Source organism: Falco cherrug, chromosome 4, assembly GCF_023634085.1.
Source record: "Falco cherrug isolate bFalChe1 chromosome 4, bFalChe1.pri, whole genome shotgun sequence".
Taxonomy (NCBI): domain Eukaryota; kingdom Metazoa; phylum Chordata; class Aves; order Falconiformes; family Falconidae; genus Falco; species Falco cherrug.
In genome coordinates, this window is record NC_073700.1 from 24,932,890 (window position 1) to 24,960,867 (window position 27,978).

The following is a 27,978-nucleotide window of genomic DNA, read 5'->3' on the forward strand; positions in this document are numbered from 1 at the left end:
GACTCTACAAAATTAACAAACTGTTACAGCTGGGCTTAAAGAGCCAAAGACATTAGTAGGAAAAGTAACACCACCTGTGTTGCTTGGAAAGCATAGGGGAACTTTAATGTAACAAACATGCTTGCCACAGGTTATGCTTCTAAGACTCCACGTACACCCAAAATCTCAAGTCATGTGAGAATACCAGGGAAAATAATTTAAAGTTTTGTACTCTTTATAAGGTTGCTGTCAAAAAATTTGCACATCTACATAAGCCAAAGGGTAATTTTCAAGGTACAGTTGCTTTTTCTGCTATTATAAAGGGTTTGACCTTAAATTCTAAAAAAAAAAAGCCAGTCATGCATCAAGTTTGAAACATTAACAGGATAACTGGCAATAGAAGTAGGCATATATTTCTATGGACCTAACAGTCTTCAGTTGTATGCAATAAGGCTTACATAAAATAAACTGTTTCTCTCTTGAATTTTGCTAACACTCCACTTCTGGCGCAGTATGGAAAAGGTCCTACACTCTGCAAGGCAACATCAAGTCCTTAGTTTGTCTGTGTCCCACTGACAGGGCTGTCAGAGCGACAGGAGACCCACTGCTTGACGTAGCTCCGTGGAAAGTCTTCCCCCTCCCGCTCAAGAGGACTGTTTTGCTCAAATTCACAGTCAACTGGACTCCCGCAGTCCGAGTCCACAAAGCCACTGTCAATAGTGTCCAAATCTACGCAGATCATCGGGTAACTATCACCGGGCCTTGCAATGTGAGGGAAGAAGTCATAGGAGCCTTCACTGTAGGAAACACTCTCACCATCAGGAGAAGGTAGGGAACCTGCGTTTTCCAAATCCCACTGATCAGGCTGCAAGCAAAGTGCTTCTAGGATGCTCCCCACCCCTCCTTCCAAAGCCCCTTCTACTTGCTGGTGGGCTGGGACACTTGCACTCCCCGGGTGGTCTGTGGACACAGAGCCTGAAGCAAGTATTCTGTCCTGCATGCTCAGGTCAGCCAGGTGCAAGCCACTGGATGTCCTTCTGTCTTCATCGTCAACGTTAACCCTGGGGTAACCAGTTTCTCCAGCACTGTTATCTTCCTCACTGGTATGCTCATGTCCTCTGTACACACGGTTACAGTTGCACGGGCAGTTACAAGGTGTAAATTCATCAGCCACAGTCACAGTGTCAATGGACAAGTGCCCGTATGACTGGTCCTGAGTCACACTGCTACTGTTCGTGCTAGACAGCAGGGACTGGCTATCCTGACCCGGGGTAGTTAGGCAAGACACACAGGGCTTGCAAGGCAGATCTTTTTTCAGCTCGCGCAGCTCCTCCTGTGAGGTACTGTTGGAAGGATGCACGGTGTAAACTTCTAGGACCTCTGGAAGGACTATTCCCCATTCAAAGAAATTGAGGGTCATTTTTGTGTGTGAGGCACCAACCCACTTCTGCATAAAAGGACGGAGGGAGAGAGAGATTAGTACAATCAGGTTCTATCATTGCTATCATTAAGGCTCCACAGAAATGACCAAAGTTCTCATGCTTTTAGAGGCAAAGTCAAACTCTGACTCCTCCAAAACAGCAGGGTATGAGATGCTGCTATTACCAGACACAGGCAGCTGCAGCAGAACTGACTCAAAATAATTGAAAATAATTAGCTTTGAGGGGTTTGCATGGCTTTGCAGGTTTCTTTATGCTGCAAAGAATGCCAGTGCCCACAGCAGCACTCCTTCGTGCATCAGTCTGAGGTCCCAGCCCAAGCCACCAAGGGTCCCTGCTCTCTTGTCTTGGACACTGCTTCTCCGGGGGAGAAGCTGATTGTCCTTCCTTATGTGCTGCATCTCCAGCCAACACACAGATAGCCCTGCTCCATCACATACCTCAGTTCCCTGGGATTCTGTATGCCTTGCCCCATACCAGCCTTTTCTCTCACAGTGACAAGAAGGAAGCAGGGGGGTAGGCAGGGGATGGGAACCTCCAAAAGCTGTAGCCACTGCCTGCTGCAGATAACACTCGCTCAGGTGATTAGGGAGTGCCGCATACTGAATCTTGCCTTTCTGTGTCACCAGTAGTATTACATTCTGCCCTGTGCCATGCATTATCTCTAGATCACAAGCCTTGTGCATTCAGCCATATCTGCAAGTAAAGGCATCTCTGACCTAAGAGCAATGTAAAAGTTTCTGTTCTTTTTGAAGAAGTCACTGAATCAGACACCCAGATCACAGAAAACTTTAGGCATGTGCCACTAAGGAATGCCAGTAAGTCCTACCAGAGGATTCTATAGCCCAGCAGCTGGACACAGCACAGGCTCAAGATTTGGTTCTGCTCCCTGTCTGACACTTGCCTAACAGCTGGGCTGTGCCAAGGCTCTTCTAAGTGCACCACTTTCTCCTGCATATAAAATAGGTAACAATGCTGAGCTTCATAAACAGTGTGAAGGCTTCTGACAGAGTGCTTCATGAGAGCTGGGTGTTGCCACAGCCTTAATCTTATCAGCCTCCTGCCCCAAAATGCACTCACCATAACTAGACATGAGCAAAGTATTTGGGAAACGAACAACTTGACACAGCTTATTACCCTCTGACACAGAGCATGGAAAAATCTTAATTACAGCAGGAAGCAGCAAGTATATTTTAATTTATTTTTAAACTAAGCTACAAAGAACTTATTAAAGCCCTAATGGACAGAAAGACACCTAAAGGGCAAAAGACTATTTGAAGAAACAGCAGGAAATCCCTTTCTTAGAACTGAGCAGGCAGACTATTTCCTACTCCCTCTTGACTGCTCTTTGCAAACTCCCACCCAACATGAATCTAAAGACACATGTACACACAAGCGTAAACAACTTTCCTCTGCTTTCCCTTCACTTTTTATGTCTTAACTTTTCCTCTAACATTTTCACTGCTTCCTACCCAGTCCAGGACTGTTGTCTGCAGAGCATTACTATTGCAATTTGCTGACCATTTGTCACAGACATAACCTAACCACTTGCTTTGATGCAGTTGAACGGGCCCTACATCAATCACTTTCTTGCTAGCCAAAAATGACGAGCCTGTTCACATGCTAGTGATGTCACTGCATCCTCTTGACACCCCTTGCCTCGGCATCTTGTGCTGTGGCTGTGTGGGCAACTGCTGCTTTGATCTGCAAATTTTTTTAAGAAATAACTTGGCTTTAGCAGCTGAGGCTCATTCCCTTCCCAGCAGCACTGAACAACCTAACTAGAAATGAGCAGGAACGTAACTCCCACAGACCAGAGAACCCCATGGCCTCACCCTGAGAGCGGCATGGCTCTCGGCACGCAGGCTGCTTTCACTTCCACTATCAGCACTAGCCCGTGACTCTCAGGAATTCCCACACCGAGTCCACATGGTCCTGGTTCCTTTGCCTGAGAGCAACCACTGCCACCTGTCTCACAAGGGGATTCAAGCACCCCTCTGGTGCAGATATGGCAAGCCATAATAGGGCTGAAAGACGAACACAGGAAGGAAGAGACGCTCAGTGCAGGCGTCAGCTTGAATGGCATCCATCCAAGACTGCTTGCTTAACCTCACTGCAAATGTCAGCCATGCAGCAGTGGGAAAGTACAGGAAGATCATTAGGGCCCAGATGGTGTCCCTCTCCCAGAGGGTCAAAGAAAAAGCAGAAACAAAAAGCAGACACTGAAGTGTCTCTGACCAGTGCTGCTGTAACACCAGGAACTTGTTCAGCAAGAGGCAGTGATGTCTGCACCAACATGCCAGCACATTTACAATTTGATAACGGTGTTGTGAGATGCTCTTCAGCTTAATACAACCATTATTTATGGATGCTCAACGTTCTTTTGTATCCTGAGAAATCCAGCACACTCTGCAGTCTTTGCAAACCATTTTGCCACATGAGCAAGCTTGGCTGGTGTTAAGTGAGAAGAGAATTTGGGAGGGCTAGGCAGTTAATCAAAGACACTTCCTTCCTAGGGAAGCACAGTACTATCACACAGCACTTATTTGCCCCCAAAGCTCCATCCATCTGTCCAGGACGATATGCACAGCTATCATCTGTATGAGTGACTCTTCAGAGAGGACTACAAGCCTTAATGTTGAGCTTGTGTCAATGCAGAGGCTGGAGTGGGAAATCTGGCTCTATAATGAAGTCTACTCCACGGCCTTGATGGCAACATGGGACTGGAGCTTTGGAAAAATACCCAGTTACTGTTCTGGTATCCCTTTGTCCACTGCCTTCAGGTTCCCAGGCTTCACAGATCACATATGAGCTCAGCTCACCCACTGAGACAGCACCTACAGGCAATACGCAGCACAGATGTGACATAAAGGCCTTTGTGGCACAGAATAGACACTGGGGAGTTCTGGTCCTTATATCTGGAGCTGTCTGGAATTCCCTTGAGATAGATTCCCCCTCCCACTGCACTAACGAGAATCCCTTGTCCAGGACAGCATGACGGGCCCTTTAGTTTAACTTGGTCATGTGCTCCACTTGCTCGTGTAGCCCATTTATACCTTGAAATCTCCATTATGTACCAGGTAAAGAGGTTTGAAAAAGGGAGCAGGGTCTGGGATGCAAGTCATCTTCTTCCATAAGCTGGAGGAGAAAAGAGAAAGGCTTTGGGGTTAAGCGCACATTACAGATGGAAAGCAAGGCATCTCCAGATCCAATTCAGGCAGCTGAAATCACCTGCCCAGCCTCGCTGGCCTCTCAAATTAGCAAGGAGCTGAGGATCCAAGGATGCCTTGTGCTGTCAGAGCTGTCTGATGGCCTTTCTTGTGAGCCTCGCTGGAGGTGGGGCCACAGCCCTCAGGACTTGTGTGCACAATATTCACACTAAGGAAAGGGATTCTAATTTTTTCCTTCCTGGAAAAGCACCAAGTGCTGGAAGTGCATTTTCCCCTAAGGGCCAGAATGCTGCCCTGTGCACTTCTGTGGATGAGGGGTGCACCAGCCCCGTTGCTGCACCAGGCTGGCGTGCTCCTCTGTGAAAGGAGACAAGCCCCCAGCCAGTGTAGAGGGGCCTGTGCCAGCTTTGGAAAGGGGCAGGCCATCCCTGGCTACTCCTCCCATGTGGCAACTGCAGAGCCAGGACCAGGAGAACAGCCCAAGGAGGCTGGGTGGCCCCTGCTCAGTCCCCAGATGCCATTGCCTTGTCCGAGCCAGCTGAGCGGCAGCAGAACCCCAGAGAAGAGCAAGGTGCTCTTGGCAGTGCCCCAGCTGGAGACCATGCTTTGGTGGCCCTCACAGGCCCACAGCTGGGTCTGTGTATGGATATACAAGTTGCAAAGAAGGGTGCATGCGAACATCCCATCTTTAGCAAGACAGAATAGAAGCATTTTCTCCAGCTTCCTGAAGCATTCTTACCTCCGCTGTTTGGCCAGAAAGGTTGTGATTGAGACAGTGATCGCCACAACAACACCAAACAGCAGCATCCATCCCATGCTTGCTGTCTGTGTCACTGCTGGAGAAAGAGACAAGGTCATTCAGGCTCACCTCGCATTTCTATCCGGGTCAATAAGCAAGAAATGGTGAGAAGGTACCCTCAATTTCTACCCCAGACTTTCTCCTGGGGACACTGAGACTGTCACCTGGGGCCCAGCACTGCAGACATGAGGTCTGAATGAGGACGCTTGGAGAAGACTGAATCAATGAAAGGAGCAGCACATCAGCTGCCCTTATGGGCTGGCTGTACCACAGACTGACAGCCAACGTGCTTGGGGCAAGACAGCTCCCTGACACAGACCCCTGGTGTTTCTGACTCCTGGTTTAGGGACACCTCCACAGATGAGCCGTGAAGTGAAAAGAGAGTGCAGCTGGCCAGAGATGTGTGAAGAAAAGGTGTTGATTACATGAGCGCTTGTTGGCTGCTCTCTGCCTGTGGTGGAAGGGAGCACCTTCGAGACCTGGAACTCAGATAACCATTAGCGAATGGAGCCTGACCCTGTGGCCACAGCACCACATAATACTTCAGTTTGGGCTGCAGATCAGCGAGAGCAGGGAAGTTCAGCACATGCTGCTAACATTGACCACAGTCATCCCGTCCTGCTCTCTTTGAAAAAAAGACTCCCTATTTTCATGACCTCTGTTCCATCATGACAAGCACGGGTGCATGTTTGTGCACAAGGTACTGTGCACTCCCTGTGGAGTGGGAGTGGTGGCTACCAAACCTGATGCCCATGCCCAGCATGGCCAGCCATCAGAACCCAGACACGGAATGTAGCCCTCAGAGCAGCATCCCCACCCCCTCAGCTGAAGGCAATACTAAACCCCAGTAGTGGAGGCACCTTTACTGCATCTTCCCCATTTCTGAAAGCTACAAGCAGGACCCTGGACACTGCGAAGGAAGCTAGAGGCTGCACGCCTGCTGAGGCACCCAAACCTATAGCCACCCCACCAGATCCTCCTCCCGTGACCCGTGCCGTACAGTGGCCTTTGCAGCACAGTGAGAAGGTCAATACAGACAGCACCTGTCAGCCCAGGCCTGGGACTACATACTCCGTAAGCAAGCCAAACATGCCTGCCTTCACTAGACTATTTAGAATTTGTGCTAATTAATTAGATTTGAATAGAGTTCTAGAAGCATTCTCTGACATCAGACCAACTGAAAGGGCAAGGAGAGCTGGTAGCAAGTACCGGCAGGGCTGGTTTTCAGTGTCAGTGGAGGACTCCATTCACTCCAAAACCCATGGTAGCCAGTGTCTTCTCGGGGTCTGGCTCTCACTTGGAACTCATACTCAGTGTTCGCCTGGAATTCCCAAGGCAGGATCACCAGTGTCCGTTTGTCTTCATGGACAGCTTTAGTCTTCTGAGTCTGTGAATGATTAAACACCAGACACTCAGGGCTGGAGTGACTACCCTCACTGCTGCACAGTGAGGAGCCCTGCAAAGTAATCGCCTCTGCTTTCATGCTGTTTCTGCGAGGCCATGCTCTGGCTGGTCAGTAACTGCACCGGGCCCTGGGGATCCTTCCCTGCAGGGCAGTATGAGAAGCAAAGGAACTACCAGCCTTCCCTGCAGGATCTAGCATTTCTCCAAACAGCTTCTGCTTCTCAATTCTTGTTTCACTTTTGCCTGTTTTTAGTCCAGGCAAGCAAAGAGACACCTTTTCTAAGCCACAAAACCCCTTCTTTTCCCCAGCGCTCCTGTTCTGGTTATGCTGGCCTCCTCTTTGCTAGCACATCCTACTTGATGATAAACTGACATCTCACTCACCTCCCAGGTGTCGGTCCTTCTCTTGTAACGCAGCTGATATTCCAGCTCTTCATTCAAAAAGTAGAAAGGAGAGTTCTGGTAGATTGTTTCCCAAGAAATATTGTAACCTTCTGAGAACACAGCAGTCAGATTGAACGGGGGCTGTGGTTTGACTGGAAGACAGGATGGTGTTACCCTTCATGACGTTACTGCACACAAGAGGTGGCCCAGCACGGTACTAGCAATGCAGAGTGAGTAGAGAGCAAAGCTGCCCTGGCAGGGGTGGGCCCTCCTGTGTAGGAATGTCCACAGCATTCCCGCCTCTCAGACCGAGCAGTCCTGAGCCGTGCACAGAACCTCACACCTCAGCAGCACAGCGAAGTCAGGCCCACATTTCTCTGAATGTGCCTTCTGCCTGTCTCTGAACCTCCTCATCACCTAAGAAGCAGGAGAAGATAGCACAAGGGGCTAATACCTCCTGGGAGATGTGAAGAGTAGAGCACCTTGTTCTTTTCATGGCATAGGAGGACGTGTGTAGTCACGGTCACTTCCACAGTTGGGGAAATACCCCTCAGTGTTAACAAAGACATCAGAAAAAGCTGAGGCTAGTGGACGCTACATAAATCCAGTGCAAAACCCTGTGTTGTAAGTGCCTAAAAGGCAGGCTGCTGTGTCCCCTGAAGGGTGTTTTCTTATATCAAGAAGCAGTAATGCCCGAACTCCAGTGCTAGTCTGCAGGGTCCGTCAGTGAGCTATGATGCCTCTGCATCTCTGCAAGGGGACATCTGGAAGACATGCAAAGCACCACTACCCAATGTATAGTCTGTCAGGGGGGCAAGGGGCTTTCTTGAAACATTATGGCATTTGTCAAAAAGATGACACTAATTTCAGAAGAATCAGAAAGCAGAATTTCAGAAGTAGAAAAATACTTTTTCATACACCTACATGGTACCTGTGTGCTGGGCTAACCATCCCTTTTCTTCAGTTTGCTGCACAACTCAGAACGCACCCGCGTTCCACCAAGTCAGCTATATGATTGCACTCAGCCTTCCTGTCATGCAGGAGAAATGGTTAGGAATTGCCCCAGAACAGGGAACTGCCACCTCCATTGTGTCTGGAACACCTTGCACCACCCACAACAATGTCATGTTGGTTTAGGCAATCACTGCAAGAGCCTCCTGGGACTGCTGTGAGTACATTTGTGGCATTTGCAATTAAAGCAATTCCTCCTGCCCTTTAGATTCTAGCCAAGAACAAACACTTGCATAGGGGAGGCATGAGACTGGCCTAAGGTGTAAATTTATCACCTACTGCTTCATGGGGAAAAGGAATTTCCCCACAAAAAGGCTGGGGCCAAGTGAGCTCTAAGCTCAGCCTCAAGCAGAAATGTTTCTGTCATTTACAATGGCAACAATACAGCACAGTGCTCTGTGCAGAGGGGTGCACACCAAACACAGCACCCCACCACCAGCTGCCACGCTCACTCCTTGCCCAGGCTATCCTAACAGACAGACATAAGGTTGGACAGTATTTACCAAATCCACCAGTTTTGTACTTACTGTTCTCTGCCATAAAAAAGCCTTTGGAAATCATGCGTTGCCTATCAGCTGTCTCTGTAGCATCCACCTGCACCTTTGTATCTGCCGGGAGTTCAGTCATGTCCACAGTGCACATGTACTGGGTGTGACTGCTGTTCCTAGACAACTGCAGGAGACTGCAGGCAGCCACAGTATTTTCTGGATCTTCCTCGGGAACCCTAAACCCACCAAAACAAACAAACAAGTCCACATCTATCACATGCTGTAGTTGGACTAATCTGTGGCTGAACCACCAGGCACAGAAATTAATAAGAAAGAGAGGCAACATGTTCAAATAAAAAATTATCTTTGAACTTTGACATACGGGTTTTTTTCCTGCTATTTGCTCAGCTTAGCATCTTTGAGAGAAGCAGGAAAGGTACGCTGAAGTGTCTGTAGGAAGGAAAGGTGCTCCCCAGGGCCGTGCAGCCCACCTGAACCCACTACCTTGCTGGGGCACAACAGCAGCCAGGAGAGGCTTGGACAAGCTGCATGAGCCCTGCCAGCAGGCACGAGTGAAACTCCATCATTAATAGCAACAAGGGACAAGGTATTCCCAGGGCGGGTGAGAAAACAATGCTGAGGGAGCCAGGGTGTGTAGCGGGCCATGGACACGGGAACCAGGGATCCTTTGCTGAGGGAAACCTGCTGAGACGTACCATGTTGCAGTGAGGTTAAACAAACTGGCACCCAAGTCATTCCTCAGGATGCAGGACAGGGTCTGTACATAGTCCACAAAACAAGTGAGGTTTTCACAACGCGTAGCTGTAGGTTTGAAAAGAGAAAACACAGTATCAATCTCCAGCGCGCCAAAATACCAGGCAATGCCCAAACTGTGGCTGGATTTTCAAATTTATCTCTGTCCCCTCTTACACAGTCACTACAGCAGAGTGATGTATTATTTCTGCAAGAGTCATAGTTTACGTAGCACATAAAAGAGGCATGATTACCCCATCAGAAACAGTAGCATATTTATACATTTCAATGATACCATTTCCTAAGCTGAGTACTGTTCTTTGTGAGTCTAGTTTTCACTTTACGACATCTATGTGGCACTTTGTGCATTTAAAAAAGTGGTATTTTAGTAATTTCTTTACCATTCCCTCTGCTTATTATTTTCTACAGCTGATATCTGCAGCATCAACGCTTTTCATGTCCAGCTCCAGAGGCTCAGAATATGCTTTTCATGGAATTTTGGCAAAAAAAAAAAAAAAAAAAAAAAATTGTAGTTACTATAATTTCCATAAATCATCCTGATACCAAAATGACAGGCACAATTTATTAATTGCTTAAACTGAAACAGACTTCTAAGGAGAACTTGAGAGGCAATTGTAGAATTTACATTTGTGGGTCTGAAAATCAGCTAATTTGAAAGTGATCACAAAGCAGCATTTACGCTCTTCTAATGGTCCTGCAGGAGCGCTGATCACATATCAGTATCTGGTATGTGCTGCACAAAAGCACTGTTGTTCTGTGCATAACACACACAAGTTATCCCCCTGGATTTCAAGGCAGGGAAGACAGCAGTGGAGCCAGAAACGCCTGCATTGGCGAGTCCTCTCCTGACAGCATCTTGGGCTGACCAGAGCCACCGCTACTGCACCAGGAAAAACTGAGGGGGAAAGGCAGGCCTGTAGGAGATGCAGCGTGCCATGCTGCTGCAAACAATGCGTACTGCAGTGACTATTCATCTCTTTACGTGTACGTATACAATTGTCATCGTCGAGGGGAAGATCTCAGGGTTGTTACATCCATGCTCAGATCAAGCATGGGTCATCCCCTACTACTGCCCCCAGCCTGACAGGCACACACTAGTTCACAGCCATCAGGCACCCAAACCCTGTGATGCTAACCACCACGTTGTGAGTTCACCTCCCTTTGTCATTCTGCCGCTTGTCTGGTTAGAGAAGCTGCACTCCCTGCTTCCTACCTTCCCTTTGCTGAACGTACTTGGTGTTATGAAGAGTTGTTTGCATAAGATAAAAGCAGGCCTGTGTGATGTGCTCAACAACCGCTGTGCCTGATTATTTACAGTTAAAGCCAAACGTCGATGCAGAGAACAACCATCACCATGGAATGCAGGCAGTGTAAGTACTGATGGACCAGAAACACCTGTTCTGCTGTCCAGATCAAATGACAGTCCTCACAAACAAGTTGCCTCTTTGTTTACAGTTACAGGGCACAACAGGCATGTCCCATGGAGGGTGCCACCTTATTCCAGGCCAGAGTAAGTTCAAAGGAAAATGAAGTCCAACTTTTGCCACTGAGTTCACTCATCACAAAAGTTTCTTCCTTGGCCTGTTGCACCAGAGCACAGGCTGCCCTCCCTGTGTGAGTGCTGGGCAACACTCAAGTTTGCATACCAGACCCCCGCAGGGTCAGGATGGCAACAGAAGAAATTTGGGGATGCTTGCGATGGGCTGGCCCCAAGGGTGTACACAGGCTTTATTAAACTGTAAGTGATTCAAATTATGTCGTTGTCACTTTGTTTCATTTTGACTTTTTTGTTTCACACTGACTTCAGAATTTTGTTCTACAGTTTTCATGAAGTTTTAACTTTTCATTTTGAGCCCTCAGTAGGCTCCTCTGGGAGCCCTCAGTAGGCTCCTCTGGGAGCCCTGGTACAAGCATGGTTTGTTCCAGTGTCCTGAACAACATACTTTTTCTCCCTTAGCCTAACTTTCCTCTCCTACAAAAAATTGCTTTCCTTTAGAGAGCGCAGCAAGTACCGATAAGCTAAGAAGTATCCCTAATTAGCATTCTTCTACACTGTTATGTCGATCAGTCAAATGGACTGCTCTTCCTAGCTAGCTGGTAAGCTGCAAGTGGGCAGCTTTGGGCAAGAATCTGTTAACAAAGTTAAGAAGAGGACAGTTTTTTACTGGGAAGGGAATAATTAATTGTCCTAAGCCCCGTTAGATCTAGGATGATTTGTCCATCCTTGGCAGCTTCAGAAACAAAAATCAAATACTACTAACAGTAAGATTTAGTTTGGTCCACACTGAAATTAGTACAGGGTAATTCCCTGGCTTGTGTTACACAAAATTCACACCAGACATCACAATGATCCTGTACAGCAGGAAGACACAACTCTGAATTGTTCTTTGCTGCTATTTAGGTTTGGAGCAGGTCCAATGCTCTGCCTAGAAGCAGCATGCAAAACGCTAAACTTGCACCTGTTCTTTGTAGACACTGTTGTCAATGTCTTTTTCTGTCCAGCTGACCTGTTCAGAAAGTCAGCTCTGAGTCAGCTGCAGCTTGCACAGTGGCTTGGAACCAGCAGGAACGGGGGAGTGATGGCACAGCACAGAGCTGCACTAAAGGGCTCCACTGTCCCTGGCTGTCCTGCCAACAGTGGCCATAAGACCTGGGGATATCCTGGTCTTGGCCACCACAACCTTCCCTATGGCAAAGGTGGGGTGGTCTTTTTTAGGGGGTGAGGGGTTGGGGAGGAAATCCTACTATAATGTCAATGAGAGACATTTCAATGCAAGGCAGGCACTGCCTCTGCACCCTCCCCACTGGTGCTGCTCCCTGGAGTGGTATGCAGTCTGGGTGAGCTCTGCCCACCTGCGTTATCTTCTTGCATCTGCAGAGCCTGATGCATCTGCGGAGCCAGATGCATCTGCATCCTGCCCGTGGAGCCTCTGCCATAACTTATTATCCCATGGAACCCTCTCCCCTGGTACCCCATCTCGTGCTTGCTGTCCCATGGCAGCCTCGTGCCATGCACATCTCAGCCTGTGCCAATGGCCACCAAGACAAATCATGTGGGTGTACGGCAGGAAGGGATATATGGGAACTTACTGCACTGGAATAAAAGGAAGAAGGAAATACTCTGGAGCCACAGTTTGTTCCTCATGTTGGTTCAGACTGGATGCCCTGGGGAAAAAAAAAAAAAAGCCAAACAAACAACAAAACCCACCTTAAAAGGAACCCAAAAAACCAACTAAAAGTTCAGCTCAGCCACCTACTCATGTGTTGAAGGCTGAGGTGGAATCAATCTTGCTTTCATTTAAATATCTAAAAGTAAAGTGCCTAATTTAGGCAAGTCATCTCAGCTACTCCCACGGGCTAAGGGAGGGGATGACCAACAGCCCTGCCAGCTGGCCATGAACCAGGCCAGTGAAATCTCTACTCCTTTCCAGTGGCATGTGCACAGAGAAAGCAGAAAAGTGGCTGCAGCCTCAGTCTATCCATGCAACAGGAAGGCACTTGGGTTAAGTACAAACCCATTTTTTCTTCATTGGTTTCCTGCAACTAGAAATGGCTTGCAACTAGGAGAAGTGACATTGCTGCGGCTTGAACATCTGTACAGTGAATTAGTCAAATACAGTCTGACTGTCACTGTGGGTCTGTATGAGTAAGGCTTGTGAGAACTCATTGATTTGGCCTACCCATGGTCAAACAAGCATGGAGCATCTAGTTAAGCAACTCCAGGAAGGCACACCAGACGAAAAAATAACAGCCTCCCATGTGGCAGAGAAGAGAGTGTACAGCACTCACTTCAGGGGAAGGCTCTCATGATGCAGTTTGGTGAAGAGAACCTACAGGAAAGTCTTCAGAGAAGAGGACAGCGGAATGTTTACAACAATATGAGGAAACAGAATCACATACAAATGATTGCTCAGCCCACAGCATCTGCTCCAAGACCAGATCCTCAAGCCACACAACACAGTAAGGCTGTGTTTTCACAGTATTTAACATTTACAGAAACACACAGATGTCCACAGAAAGACTTAAAATGAGGTCACTGCAGAGTACTGGCTGTTGATACCCAGTACAGATTTCAGCACTGTTTTCTCAAGCTACTCTGGAATGGGCTAGGCTGCCCGGGAACAAGACTTTGGAGAAGCAACCTGCATTGGTTTTGGGACTTGTTTCTGTTGGCAGCAAGTTGCAAGGATGCACAGACAGCAGGGAAGGCCCACGTGCCACACAGAGCAGCAACACTGCCAGTGATTGGACACACAAGAGTGTCTCTGCAGAGCCCGAGCTCTGCAAAAACCCCTGCACTAGATGGCACAGAGGCATCTCTGAAAGTTGTATAGGTGAAGACTGGGCAGCATGCTGCAGCCACCAAAAGATACCCAGAACTCCTGGCAGGACCTGGTGCAGATATTGAATTGTTTGGGTTGGAAGGCACCTTTAAGTGGACTAATCTAGTCCAACTGCCCTGCAATGAGCAGGGGCATCTTCAGCCAGATCAGGTTGCTCAGAGCCCTGTCCAACCTCCAGGGATGGGGTATGGAACACCTACCTCTCTGAGCAACCTATTCCAGTGTTTCACCACCTTCATAAAAAAATTCTTCCTCATACCTAGTCTGAATCTACCCTCTGTTAGTTTAAAACCATTACCCCTTGTCCTATCACAACAGGCCCTACTAAAAAGCCTGTCCCCATCTTTCTTATAAGCCCCCTTTAGGTACTGGAAGCTCCTCCAAGGTCTCCCCAGATACTTCTCTGCTCCAGGTTGAGCCACCCCAACTCTCTCAGCCTTTCCTCATAGGAGATATGCTCCAGCCCTCTGTCATCTTCATGGCCTCCTTTGGACTCACTCCAACAGGTCCATGTCTTTCCTGTACTGAGGGCCCCAGAGCTGGATGCAGTACTCCAGGTGGAGTCTCACCAGAGTGGAGCAGAGGGGCAGAATCACCACCCTTGACCTGCTGGCCACGCTTCTAGTGATGCAGCCCAGGATACGGTTGGCTTTCTGTGCTGCAAGTGCACATTGTCCATGTCCAGCTTTTCATCCACCAGCATCCCAAGTCCTTCCCTGCAGGGCTGCTCTCAATTCCTTCATCCCCCAGCCTATCTTGATACTGGTGGTTGCCCCGACCTGGGTGCAGGACCCAGGTCCTGGGGTGCCTGTGCCTCCTCTGCCACCACCAGCAACAAACATCCAGTCACTCAGCAGACAGAATGCCAGTGAGGCCTCTCCCACATGGGGAGTATTTGTGCTATTTGAAAATTTCCCAGGCTTACTCAAATAATGAAAGCAAAATAAATTTAGCAGCCACCAAAAAGCCCCTGCAGCTCCATGTGAGCTCAGAGACTTGCTCTCAAGGCACCACAGTATCCAGATGAGATCAGCAAGGCTCGCTCAGGAGGTGCTACAAACACCTCATGGCTGCAGCACCTCAGCCCTGCGGTGGGAGCAGCCATGCTGCTGCTGCCCCTCCTTTCCTGCCAATCTTTCCCTGCAGACGCAGTGCATGCTGCAGCTCAACGAGCCCCAGGCATTCTGCTACTCTCCCTCACACTACTGCGAGTGGCAGGACAGAAATTCTCTTTCCCCTCACTCCAGCCCTTCTTTCTGCATCATACGCTTCCTTGAGGAAGCAGCTTTTCTTGACGCCTCTGCTCCCAGTTCTCCAAGTTTTCTCTGTATGCTAACCGTCATCATTACCACTCCTGGTGGTGCAGTTCCTGATTCCCAAGACACAGTCCACTGTCCAACCCCACCTTGTGCTCCCACTTGTCCTTCCACGGCTCTTCTCCAAATTCTCACTCCTTTGAGGAAGGGACCTGACACCCTGCCAACCGAACTCTGCTCACCCAACTTCACACCAAGACTGACTGCGCCATGGAAACAGATGTCCTCGAGACGGGCAGGCTCCTGACGCTGCATTTGCTCATGACTTCCTAGCATCAAGGGCCCTGTTCCTTGCAGCACATTTAACAGAAGAGCTATGCTGAATGAACTGGCCACTGGGTCCTACAGGTCACTCGTCCTGGGGACATGATTCATGCTTTTTGAAATCGTCCTTCTCCCTGTGAAGTACTGAGAATGTATTGTCTCTGGGCTTAGAATATCCAGGGGTCCCCCAGCTCAGGATGCCAGCGACCTGCCCTGTTGCTGCCTGTTCCCACCCTGAGAGAGCACACAGTCCCCAGGGTGGCTGCTGTCCTTCCTCAGGCCCCCCTGCCCTGGCACCAGCTGTAGCCCCTGCACACGCTCCGGGCTGCGGGGCGGGTGGTGCCATCAGCACCGTGCTCTGCTGCAGAAGCACTGTGGTCACGCTCCACTGTCGGCCACCCTGTAAGGCCAAGAAAGGAGACTCGCTGCCTCTTCTTCAGCAAAGGAAGGGCTGGGCCCTCAGAGAGCTCTGAAGACCGACTGGCAGTGCCCCCACCGTTTCATGTTCACGGTATTTCTGTAGCTCCCTCACTTTTACCCCCATTCATGCCTAAATGGACAGAGCAATGCAAGGAAAGTCTTTGCTGCTTTTAGCTACTGGACTGTGGTTTCGTTAAAGTGCCTTCCCTAGTCGCCTTCCTCTGCTCAGAGGATAGTACCATCAATTCAAAGGGACAGAAAGATTGAACAGGGAAAGGTCAAGCTTGGGTAGTAGCTCATCGGGAAGACGCCTCATGGAGATTTCAGAGGCTGCCATTACACACTGGAGAAAGGTTAACATAACAAGATTGTGATCTAGAAGGAAGTTTCCTGAATAACAGCACAGTAGCAAAAATAAGATAGAAAAGTAGTAGGATCTGCTAACTTAGGTGAAGCAAGGCGACAATACTTCCTCACTTGGGACTCCACTGTCCCACCTCTTACCCCTGCCAGTGCCCACTGATCACTCCAACACTTATCTCCTTCACTTCTTATGCAGTTCTCCTACCTCAGGTGGTGGGGAAGGACTGCTACCTCTGCGAGCACAGAGAAAGCGTCAGTATGATGTGTGTCTGACCGGGCTGTGCTCCAGGACATCACAACAAGACATGGATGTGCATGCAGAAGAACTGGGAATGATACAGCTCTGCAGCAGTGTCTCCATGGTCTTTGATGACTAGAAGAACTCATAGCTTCAGAGAGATGTATAGCAGCCCCTGTTCTGAAACTTCCTCCAATCAGGCCCTCCACAAGCCTCAATCCCAGTGTATGATTAAGACCCCCTACCTTTCCTGCATCTCTCCATCTGTTGCACCCTTCTCATCGGCTTCCACCTGTCAGCACCCTGCTCCTGTGATTGCTCACTTGGAGGGAAGAATGGCAGTGGGCAATGAGCAGAGGCAGGAACTTATTCCCTGTCTGGCATTAGAAAAATCCTTTCTACTACCTCGTTCAATTTCTGTCTGTGAAACGGGGACTCTGAGACAGCTTCGGGCATACTTGAAACACAGTTACTTAATTCTTATAAAAGTCCAAGCATTGTGCAGCTGCTAGGCACCACTGCTGCAAACCCTGTAGTATCCTAGGGAACAGCGTATGATGGCACAGTAATGAAGTGGATTAGCCATTCACATAGACATGCACATGAAAATGATGCTACAAGGTTTTAATACACCAGAGAATAGGAAATAGGACCAATAGAGACACAGACGTTTATGAAGATTATTTTTGTTAAGGATCCGGAAATATGGTGCTATAAGCTGCCAAAGATGGATGTGGTCTAAGCTAAACTTTCACACACACATGCCCCCACCCCCACCCCCTAATTAAGAACTCAGTTTAAATTTAAAAAATTCTGGTATTTCCAAGCATGAGAAAATAAATGTCATAGCTACACCCAAGCAAAAAAGAGCGGAAGTCCCTCACTCCACCAGTTACATGCAAAACCAAGCCGCCTTCTTGAAAAAAATTCATCATCAATGTACACTGCCATCTAATCACAAAGCTAAAGCAACAGGGAGACGGGATTCTCTAGCTGCCCAGTAGAGGCCAATAGCAATGACAGCAGGGGCACATGGGCCACATCAGCTATAAGAAATATTTAGTCACAGCTATGAAGCAGTAACAAACTGGCAGCAGGGAAAGTTGGTGGAAACATTGGCATTACCTTGCTCTGTCCTTTCAGCTGTGCTTTTCAGCCCTCCAACACTTCTATGGCTGGCCTGTTTAAATCATTGCTGTGACTGCAGACACTGCATGAACAGGAGCTGGAAAGCAGGTGGGTCTCATCAGCACTGAGTAAGAGTAAAGCCTGCTTGTGCACAGTGAAGGGCTGTAGCGTATTGGAATACACAGTGATAAATGGGGGTTGACGTCACCACTGTATCGGTATTACTGTGCTGATAGAAGGATGTGGTGAGCAGAGGAGGCAATGACTTCGGGTCCAAACACCCACACAACATTTATTACTGTATTGCTCTGCTCTCTTACTTTCATGCGAGAAAAAAGTGGGAGAGACAATAAAAACTCACAAGCCTCAGCTCTAAAAGGTCATAGCGAGGCTGGTGGAGTTAGAGCCTTGCAGTGGGGAGACATCAGTGTCAAGGCAATAAATGGTTAAGCCTAACTATATAGTTCAGTGTGTACCACATCAGAGACAGTCAAGTACCACTGTGCTCTGCTTCCCCTGGCCCCCAGAATGGCCCTCGGGACCAGGGCAACAGCACCAGCCTCGGCCTGCAGGCAGGGAGGTGGTCTGGCTCCGCAGAGGGACTCACCCCTACCCTGAGCTCACACCTGCAGCTTGTGTCTGTGCCGGGGCTCCGCAGATCGCAAGGCTGAGCCAAGGGAGGGTAGGTCATCTCACCTCCATGTACCTTACAAGGGGCTGCAAGGAGCCCAGAGCATGCTCCTTGTGCTCCTGGGCAAGAGGGAAAGGACCAGCACGATGGAGGGGACTTGGCACACCCAGTATGGCGTGGTGGTGGGAGGGAAAAGAACAAGGAGCTGGAATAACCCACAGAGATGGCAGCAGTGAAGCGGGCACAAAGCAGCTGGGTGCAGGAAGGTGAGCTGTGTTCAGCCCCGAGACCTGCTGAGCTGCAGAGCCCGCTGCCCCTACCCCCTGCACCGCAAGAGGAGGGGCAGGGTCTCGGCACAGCACAGCATCACCCAGCTGCGGCCGCACAGCCTGCAGCAGCCAGCCCCGACCCAACCTCAGGGCTCCTCAGGCAGCTGTAAGGGAAATTACAGGTAGGGTAGAGTCACAGCTGGTCAGTCCAAGTACAATACGTTTTTACCGTAGTTATAGAACAAAATATATCTCGCCTTTCATGTAGGCAAGGACAATCACAGGCCACAGAGAGCATAAGACTGTCAGAAGATGCTCAGGACAGAAGGTCCCAGCTCCATATTCAGCAGTAGCAGCTGTCTGTCTGTCATGTACTGATAAGATATTTAAAAAAAAATAATCATGAGCTTACTGCTTCCAGTATACATAACATCTGTTTGAAAAGGAGAAATCCAGACTTAAAAGGCTGCTGATCCCAGTCTAGAGCAATGAATACGCAGCCATGGGGAAAAGGGAGCAGCTCCAACTTCTGTGCTGGTATGCAGACAGAAACAAGGCGAGGTGTCGATATGTCAGGGGATGTTCCCAGGAGGTTGCCAAATTTTTTACAAAACATGCCAGATTTTTTATAAAAGGCTGTACGTATTCTGGGCCATAAAGCAGGCCAGCAGGTCTAAATCAAAACTATTAAAAAAGCTAACGTGGGATTCAGTTAATATACAACAAAAGGATAGTAACAGAGAACAACTGCAGGCTAAGCAGCTATACAGAAAACAGTGCAACAAGCAATTTTTCATTTTTAATGAGTTAAGTTTGAGAAGAACATGCATTTAGGCGCAATATGTTTAAATTTATAAAGCAGTTGGTCTTAGAGTACCACCAGTAATCTTGCTTTAAAAATTAGCTCTGTTATATCAAATGCGTATTATCACGTTTTTAAAGTAGTGTAGCTCATGCCTGCCAGACTACCACTCTTTGGACCGATCACACATGCTGCTCCTTCCCTCCTTCCTCTGCACAAATAATGGTGCTAGCACACCTTGCAGAGCCCTGAGTAACTATGGAGCAAAAGCTACACCGCTGGCCTGGCCTGCTACCCTCACAAAAGATATTACAACTCCCTGGGAAATGTCTAGCTTAGCTGCTCAGCCTAACAGACCCTGTGCTGTCCCACACCGCACCCAACAGTGACAACCTCCACAACCCACAAGAAGCATCAGCTCAGACAAGTATTTTCAGGAAGCTTGGGCCTGGCACCGTGCCTGTAAGTTGTCCACAAAGTGTGCGGAAGGAAGAGCTAGTCTCTCTCAGAGACTGCTCCAAACACGGTGAGGAATGGCTGTTGGGCCAACGGGATCTTCTCCATGCACGTTACAGCAGTGCACAACCAGCACAGGGCCATCCCAGTTACCAGCCACTACCTGGCAAGTGTGGTCCAGAGCTGCCTGCCCCGGCCTCGATGGTCCAAAACATCCGTTTTTCGAGGGTGAGTCAGGGGCATGGAGGCGTTTACTGTACAGAGACAAGGAACGCGAGGTAGGACTGAAGGTCGGTAACAAGCTCCAAGAGAGGGCAGCAGTGGCAGTCAGAGCTCCTAAGATACTTAATTCTAATTGAAGAAAGTTTATCCTGCGCTGACTGACAGAATTCAGGTGTGTACACTTGCTGTGACGCTCGCTGTTGGCGAATCCAAGGGAAGCATTCAGGGCCTGACAGAAGGCTGGGACAGCTCATTATGCATTGATGTGTGGAGACTCAGTAATTGACTCTCTTCTGTCACCTAGCACTGTGCCTACGCATGCGCGTATGCAAAACTGTGCGAGTGCTGCAATGGGAAGAGCCACAAGTAGTCTTGTCCCTGCAGAGCAAATGCTTAACATACTCCCAGCTCGTCAGTCCTGGGAAGGCCAGCGCAGTGTGACCCACCAGTTCTCTCTTGGGGACTGAGAGGGACCGTGCCCACCACACATAGTTTGGGAAGAGCCGTGATGTAGGACACACATGCAGGATCTCTAGCACCCCTGACACTCATTGCCACCTGGAGCACACTACGTAGATACACCTGCATGGAGCCAAGCAAGGTGGGTTCAGCATGCAGTGACCCCCCCAACAGCACAGAGCTCTACAGCTACTCTGTGCTGTGTGGGGCACCGACTCCTCCACACCCAAGATTCCCTGGCACTTCAGGGCAGCTGAATTCAGCCCCCAAGGAAAAGCACTTGGAGACCCGAGGCAGTTCCACTGACATGGATTTACATTGATTAGAGGTAAGAGGCAACTACTTTCATCCAGATATAATCTCAGCCCAGTCTGCAGTGGCAACATTCACCAAGCAGCAAGTGTAACAAGCACACCAGGGAAGGCTTGGTACATTCTGCTAAGGTTACTGATGATCCAAATGCATTTTTCCATGACTGGAAGAAGGGCTATATCTGTATTTATTTATCAGTAAGAATAAAGACACACAGAGGAAATAACAATTGGAGCTGAAAATTCATTTCTCTAGAAGAGAGAATTGGTGACATTTGCAGTTATCAAGTTCATGATGTGGGGGAAAAAACCCCACAAAAACAGTACGACCTCTGTATTTTCTTCCTGTCACAATGGAATTAAAACAATATTCTCAGCATCGTTAAAGATACAGACCTGGTATAATGCTAGGGTCAAAGGCATCTTTACTGGCTGGTGACATATAGGAAGAAGATAATCATACATTACAATAAGTAATGAGTAAAAAATGGCAAAGGAACAGCTGAGACACAAGTAAGTGTTCTGCTGGAAGGGAAAGCAATAGAAGAAACCACCTCAAAGCTCAGGAAATGGGGTAAAATATGAATGAGCCAGGCAGAAAGCCAAGGTGTTAGTCAGCAAAGCAGGTGGCTGAAAAATAACAAAGCCCACCAGGCTGGCAGCCTGTGAGCTGACACAGGGTGCTGCGGAGGGAGTTCAGTGCTTTTGGTCTGGGAAATACTGAGTGCCAGCCACAGAGACCCCAGCACCCTGCCCTCCTGCCTCCCTTTCCCCTTTGCTAGTTATCTCTTTGTAGCAAGCAACAATGGGCTCAGCCTCTTGTTTTCCCTGATACACCTCAAGTCTGAACCCATTCTTAATGAATGCTGCAGCAGGAGGACATCACATTGGCTCCCACCAGAGGAAAAGGGCTTACCTTCACAGAGCTGTGACTGTGTATGTCTTGCTCACATGGAGGGGACCGCACAGAGGCTCGTATCTTCTCTTAGGAAATCACCAGACACACGCTGGTAAACAGAAACAGGAATGACTGTGCTTCTGAACTCACCCTGCCAATCTGGAACAGAAACCTACAGCTCTCCTCAGGCTCAAACCCACCAACCTCATCTGCACCATGCAAAACATGCCCTGAGCATCTCCCCACATGCCTCACTGCACTGTATACATCCAGCCCATAGGAAAGCACACTCCTCCCCAAGACAGCCTCCACATAGCCCTCCTCTGAGAGCCTAGACCTCTTTGGATAGCCCGTGGGCAGTACTCTCCCTCCATGTCTGTCAGAGCCCTGCCTCACAGCTGGGTTCCTGCAGCTTCACAAACTAAGCATCAGCCTTTTCTTGTCTCTTCAGCTGATGCGCCTCATCCTCCCCTACCACAGCCATTCTCAAACTGGTCCCAGGTCACATCTTTTGCATTTACACTTCCAAAGAGCACTGACTGTGCACAGTCAGCAAGCACAGCGCTCACCTCAGCCAGCAGTGCTGACAGAACTCCCTGCTCCTTTCATGCAGGTTGGCAGAAACCCACCCACTTCGAGCCAACATCCATCAGCTGGTCCTCAGATCTCTGCTCGCAGGGATGCACCGACACCAGAGCTCTGCTGCTGGCATACAGCTATTTATGGCAAGAGCCTCACCCGAGTCTCCTAGATCTTTTGTTTTACCACAGCTGTCAATGATCACCACATCCCATCCCTGCTACCAGGCCACAAGTTTTCCAGCAGGCCTTCCACACCTGGTGCTGGGTGCCGCAACTGAGTGGGCCTTGGACAGCTTCTGGCATCTCTAGTAGGGTGAGAAACATGCTAGCCGTTTTCAGTCTCTGACTGTGGATGCAGTTTCAAAGCAAAAGCTAACAGCTTGCACCGCATGCTGCTTCCACGTGGCAAGCAGGGAGCTGCAGGAGATGACTGCGTGGCAGACCGAAGACCCCAGCAGCATTGCTGGCTCCATCCCAGACCTACAGGACACAAAGTCCTACCACAGTTAGTGGCTTCTCATGTCACTAGCAGGGATGTACTGTGTCTTCAGGAGAAAAGGCAGGATGGACAAACAAGCAAAAGTTATGAGAAGCACCTTGCAATATCATGGGGCTTATTAACAGTGCTGGGGATAAACAGGATTTTCATGGAAACAGATTGCTCCAAAGTAACCAATGTTTTCAAAAATTCAAAATACATTTCTGCATAGAGAAACGAAAAAGTTTTACAAGACTTTCTTGGGACAGTCCAAGTTTTGTGAAGCTGTGGCTTTCCTGATACTGGTAAGAGTTCATTGTAAGGTGGCAGAAGGCAGGAACTTTTTTTTGAGGCTAAAAAGGCCAAAACATGGGGTTATTAGCTCCAGTAGAGCACAGGGACTAATGCAATGAAATTGTGTCACATCAGTGTATCTGCATCCAAATCAGCACTGGTAAATATTTACAGCACTCAGCAACAAGAGGAGGAGTCTGAAGGTCGTTCCTACAAAATGTAGGGGCCGGGGGATTCCATGCTCCACGGTGGCTTTGGTTGTGGTGTGAGGCTCATGCTCAAATGAGGAAGCTGCCTGCATCTTTGGTTGCCTTCTGTGACCAGCCCTACAGAGCATGGTTTCCACACTCCTTATCCTGTCACTGTGCATGTGCAGAAGTTGGGAAGTGATGTGCCCAAGCAGCAAGAAGTTAAAACAGCAGGTAATGCACAAGATAGAGACAACACGGACAGCAGCTGAATGTGTTGGTCCTTTACACTGGGGAGCGCAGCTGGAGGTTTTTAAGACAAGTCACAAGAACAGCAAAGGGGGCCTAGCCAGAAGAGGGAGGAACCCCTGATGCTTCTGTCAGGTTAGCAAACAGATGGTGTCTGTCACAGGGGCCCAGCACAGCACAGAATGAGGCCACGGAATAGGTAGCACATGCTCAACTATGGGTTGAGCCTTTGTGGAGGAAACAAGGCACTTGATGGCTCCGTGGCCTCCCTCGGGTTGTGCCAGAGCATCCTACATGCCTGTGGAGTGCCTCAGCTAGGCAGTGGGGGAGCAGACCACCCAGCAATGAACTGCCCTACATGACCTTCAGGCCCAGAGCCTGCCAGACACATGCACTGGTCAGTGAATGCATGGCATGAGCCTGCCTGAGCAGCTCCCCGAGGCCTCTGCTGGCTGCTCACCCAGGGCCAAGAGCATGAACTTCATGGCCAACCACAGCCAGTGCAGACCTGGTTCTCACAGCAACTCTTTGGAGCATCAAGAGCCAGGGACTGGTTACAACCCCGAGCCAGTTGTGGAAATTCTACCCCAAGAAGGCAGTCCCACGCTTTCTCACCCTGTTATATATCTTGCTGCTGTGTGGGTGGCTCACTGCAAGTGAAACCAGCAGTGGCTGAGCTGGGGAAAAGCAGCCAAACTCAGACTCTTCAGCTTATGGCAAATTCCCCATGTCTAAGAGCTGGGTAAACAGCAGCAAGTAGGAAAGTCCCAGTGATGCATAAAGGCACTGACTCTGTAACCTTCAAGCAGAGGACAAACACCATGCTGCCGTGAGCGCCCTGCTCTTACACCATGGAGCACAGCCAGGACCATGGGAGCGGCTGGTCCATCACTGAACTGGGAGAGGAGCTCCTTCAGGCACCTGCCACACTCCATGGACTGGGGCAGGTCTAGCACAGTCATCGCTCTATCAAAGACAGGCTGCAGGTCACAGGCTGGTACCGCACCAACCTCTGCCATTAGTTCCCCCTCTGCATTCAGAATACAGAACTTAAAAGTCTCCTACACAGACGGTCAGAGTTTTATAGGAAGTATTTGGCTAAGAGTAAAAGAAGAAAACAGCTGCTCCTCCCCTTTAGGCAGCTAAATATGCCACAAGTCAGTTCCTCACTCTTCACCCAGGGCTGCAGCCAGTTTTTCTTCTCTTTCATCTTGCAGTCTTGCTGGAGGGACAGAGGTGGCTATGTGGAAATTTCCATGTTGTAGAAAGCCACAGAAGGGACATGATGCAAGCAGGACAGCACAAGGGACAAACAGAACCAAGCACCTTTGGCCAGAGTACTGCAGAGGTGTAAAGTTCCTCTCAACATTGCTTTCTCAGCTTGTCAAAGGAATGAGAAGTCACAACTTAACAAACCAGTGGTGCTGCTGATGGCTGTTACTAGGTGCTTTGGGAAAACACACCGAGGCATCGCAATTTAGTAAGGTTTAGCTTTAAGTGTGTTAGCAAGGTACCTAGTAAGTGCCCTCCTCCTCATTTGGCTATTTTTGTCCTTTGCTTTGGGAGCAATCTGCTTTGAGAGACCATAGTCCTGCAGGCTGTCAGCCAGTTCATGCTGAGCTGTTGCTTGGCTTCTGACCTTGTCACCACAGTTTAGTCAGAGGGGCCACGAGGGCTGTGCCATGGCTGCAGCATCCGATGAAAAGCTGACGGCATGACATGGCTGCCTTAGTCATAACAACGTGGTAAAAAAATAAAAATTCCGGGTAATGTGCAATTGTGATACATCACCATGTGGGAGCCTGGGGCAGACCTGATACTCAGCAATCTGCAGAGGTGGAAATGGTATACGTATGTGTGTGCATATGTGCATGCACACGCCTGCACACTGCATGGGCACAACCCCCTGAGAACTGGTCAAAACCACCTGTTCTTTGTGAAAGCAACTGTATACAAAATTACACACTGGAAGCCCCTCTGTCAGAGCTGGAACACAAACTGCACAAATCATGCTCCCTAAGGAGTTACCTACAGAAAAGCCATGGCTAGGAGAAAGCCAGCTGTCCTCACAGTCTCTGTTCACTATGGAGTTTTGTCACATAATTCCATGGTCAGAGGTAAACACTAGGGACCAGGGTTTTGGAAGTCACAACCCCTCCATTTGGTTCCTTCACCCTTTGTTCCTTTGGCCATGTTGCTGTTAGAATGCAACACCTAAAAGAACTTGTTTTCTTAGATAAAGTTTGTAGCTCGTGATTGATATGCACTTGGACATCCTAGCACCCTGCCTCAACAATGCAGGGCTGCAAAGAAAGATGTAGAGACAAGTTATTTAAAAAGCCGACTCCTCCTTCCCCCTAAATTAACTTGTCCCTACCCACAAGAACTTGACGCCACATCCCTCAAGCTCCTGTTCCATACTAGTCTCACCCTCGTCTCATGGTTATTGTTAGTTTTCCACAGGTAATGACAAGCCTCGTACCTGATAGGCTTTTGCTGTTCCACACGTGCATATTTCCAAGGTGCCAACACTGTTCAGGAAGAGAAAGAAAAAACCAGCAAGGCTGTGGCATTCTCTGCAAAGCAAAATCAGTGTATCACAACTACCTTCTCCTGAACTAGGAATACACCCGCTTTTCTCAGGAACCCATTTCACTCAGTGAGTCAGGTTGCCAATACCTGGTAGGCAGCCAGGTGAGAAAGATGTGGAGGCAGAGTGAACAAGCAGTAAGTGGCACTGTAACTAAGCTAAAACCTGGCACAAGCCTCCACTTGCACTGCAGTCTTACAAAACAAACTGAAAGACACTGAAAATACACTTACTACAATCAGTAATTCTCTGTCCTGGTAGGAGCCCTCTGCTAGCTAAAAGGATACACTTGGCAGGTCCCAGCCTTCAGGAATGAAGTTCCCCTCTCAGGAGGGGAAGCACCTTTGCAAGCCCAGGCTGGGGCCGGCACACCTGGCTGGCAGTCCTGGAGCCAGCCCACAATCAGAACTCCCGCACACTCCGGGCAGATCATCATCTTAGGCCAGAAACCTGTCATGTGAAACCTACCTGTGTTTTATAGTCTGGCAACAGCTACGGACAGTAAAAGTGGAGGACGGAACGTGACCCTAGCTCCCACTGCAGTCATACATCACGCCTGTCACAGGGCAGGGGGAGAGCTGGCCAGCCGCCCAGCCAGCCCTGGTGTGTATCGCCAGTTCTGGTTATGCAAAGGCATAGGAACAGGGGTCCTCTTTCTCAAAGAGTTGCAGTTTGATTTCACCAGAGAAATACTGGAAGAAGAGAAGGGGAAGAATACCCATGCACAGCCAGCTGGCCAACAGAAGCAAGCAGACAGGAGGGCATAGCTGCATAGAAGAAACAAAGCCAGAGGAAGGCAGAATGAAGCTGGGGCTCAGCAGAGAAGTGCTGCAGCAAATAGCTTTCCAATCCGGCCTGAGCAGACCTCTCCAGACTGGCTGCTCCAGCCAAGTGCAAGCCTTCCAGGAGGATTTCACAGAGCACAAGAGAAAGTGCAAGAAGCAGAAGGGGAAGAAAGCATCACTGATGTCCCCTGCACGTCCCTTCACAGCCCCATTACTACTACAGTAAACAGCGAGTAACCCATTCCGGGTAGCTGCAATAACTAGGTGTGTGATTTTGCTTAAACTTCACTTTGGATTTAGGGAAGTGAGTCAGCTTACTCATAAGGCAGACTATGGCCTCTGTGCATCTTCCTGTTCCACCATTTCAGTGTGGGTTTGGTTGATGGGTCTTGAAAAGCCTCTTCGCCTGTCTGCCTCACAGCCCTCCCACTTCACCGAATCTGTGCTGATGTTAACTACAGCAGTGACTGTCCTCATGCAAAGAATGAGTATTTCTGATAGAATTCAACCTCACCTGACTGAAAATAAAATTCAAATTAATATTTTCATTAAAAACAAATAAATAACATGTTCATCAGCACCTTACTACAAACAGTGAATCTAACCACCTTAGTGAGCAAGCTACAAACCAGTGCCTATACAAATGTAAACTACCACATTTTGAATACAGACACTTCACTGCAAGTCTCCTTCCAGGGCTTATATACCTTTTTACCAATGCAAAATTGATGCATAGATACCTCTACCACTTGGCCAACCTGAACTTTGATGAGATCTGCAGTACAAAAATTCTTACTGACAAAACACTTTAGACCAGTTTCTGCGCTTAGCACCATTGTTTCTTTCCTTATGAATGGCATTGCAAATAAGGTTTTTGAAATAATGAGAACATGCATAAAGTTCCTTAACAGTTCGTAACTATTTTGTGCCACTGCCAGCATACTAGGGTGTTATTTACTGTACCAAAATAGAAGATAATGCCCTAGAAAAGTTCAGACTCACGAGTAAAACTTTTGGAACAATTATCCAACAAGAAGTATATGCTGCCTTAAAGCTACAGGCATAATTCCCATTCTGACTGCACAAGAACCTGAGAAAATGCTCCATCACTTTAGGGAGGCTGACCATAAACTGTACAAACTTCCTGGGAAAACACTACTTAGAAATGCCTGGTTCCATTTACAGTTGTAGAAGTATGGAGTAACTCTGCTTGCTTCTACGTAATAAGAAACTAATAATCAGTAA

At 48.7% G+C, this 27,978-nt stretch overlaps 1 protein-coding gene across 4 annotated transcripts; it reads right to left on the reverse strand.

Annotated features, from left to right (window-relative positions):
- Window positions 1–79: 79 nt before the first annotated feature.
- On the reverse strand, window positions 80–27,846 carry IL21R (interleukin 21 receptor). 4 transcript variants are annotated; one of them, XM_055709022.1, is made up of 10 exons: window positions 21,587–27,846; window positions 17,518–17,617; window positions 12,539–12,613; window positions 9,391–9,496; window positions 8,714–8,910; window positions 7,176–7,327; window positions 6,597–6,774; window positions 5,328–5,424; window positions 4,475–4,556; window positions 80–1,426 (listed from the first exon to the last, which is right to left on the reverse strand). In XM_055709022.1, the coding sequence occupies exons 3-10, from the start codon at window positions 12,591–12,593 to the stop codon at window positions 533–535; spliced, it is 1,761 nt and encodes a 586-aa protein (XP_055564997.1). In that variant the 5' UTR covers window positions 12,594–12,613; window positions 17,518–17,617; window positions 21,587–27,846; the 3' UTR covers window positions 80–532. The 4 variants fall into 4 exon arrangements, with proteins under 4 accessions (XP_055564997.1, XP_014139040.1, XP_055564998.1 ...); XM_014283565.3 differs by lacking the exon at window positions 17,518–17,617; XM_055709023.1 differs by lacking the exon at window positions 21,587–27,846 and having other exon boundaries at window positions 5,328–5,421; window positions 17,518–21,060.
- Window positions 27,847–27,978: the final 132 nt, after the last annotated feature.

Coding starts and splice junctions, on each gene's coding strand:
- IL21R (XM_014283565.3), bottom strand. CDS start 12,593: ATGAGGAACAAACTGTGGCTCCAGAGTATTTCCTTCTTCCTTTTATTC. Junction 9,497..12,538: donor CTTCCTTTTATTCCAGTGCA/GTAAGTTCCCAT, acceptor TCAAACCTACAG/CTACGCGTTGTGAAAACCTC. Junction 5,425..6,596: donor ACTGAAAACCAGCCCTGCCG/GTACTTGCTACC, acceptor CTCTTTCTCCAG/CAGTGACACAGACAGCAAGC.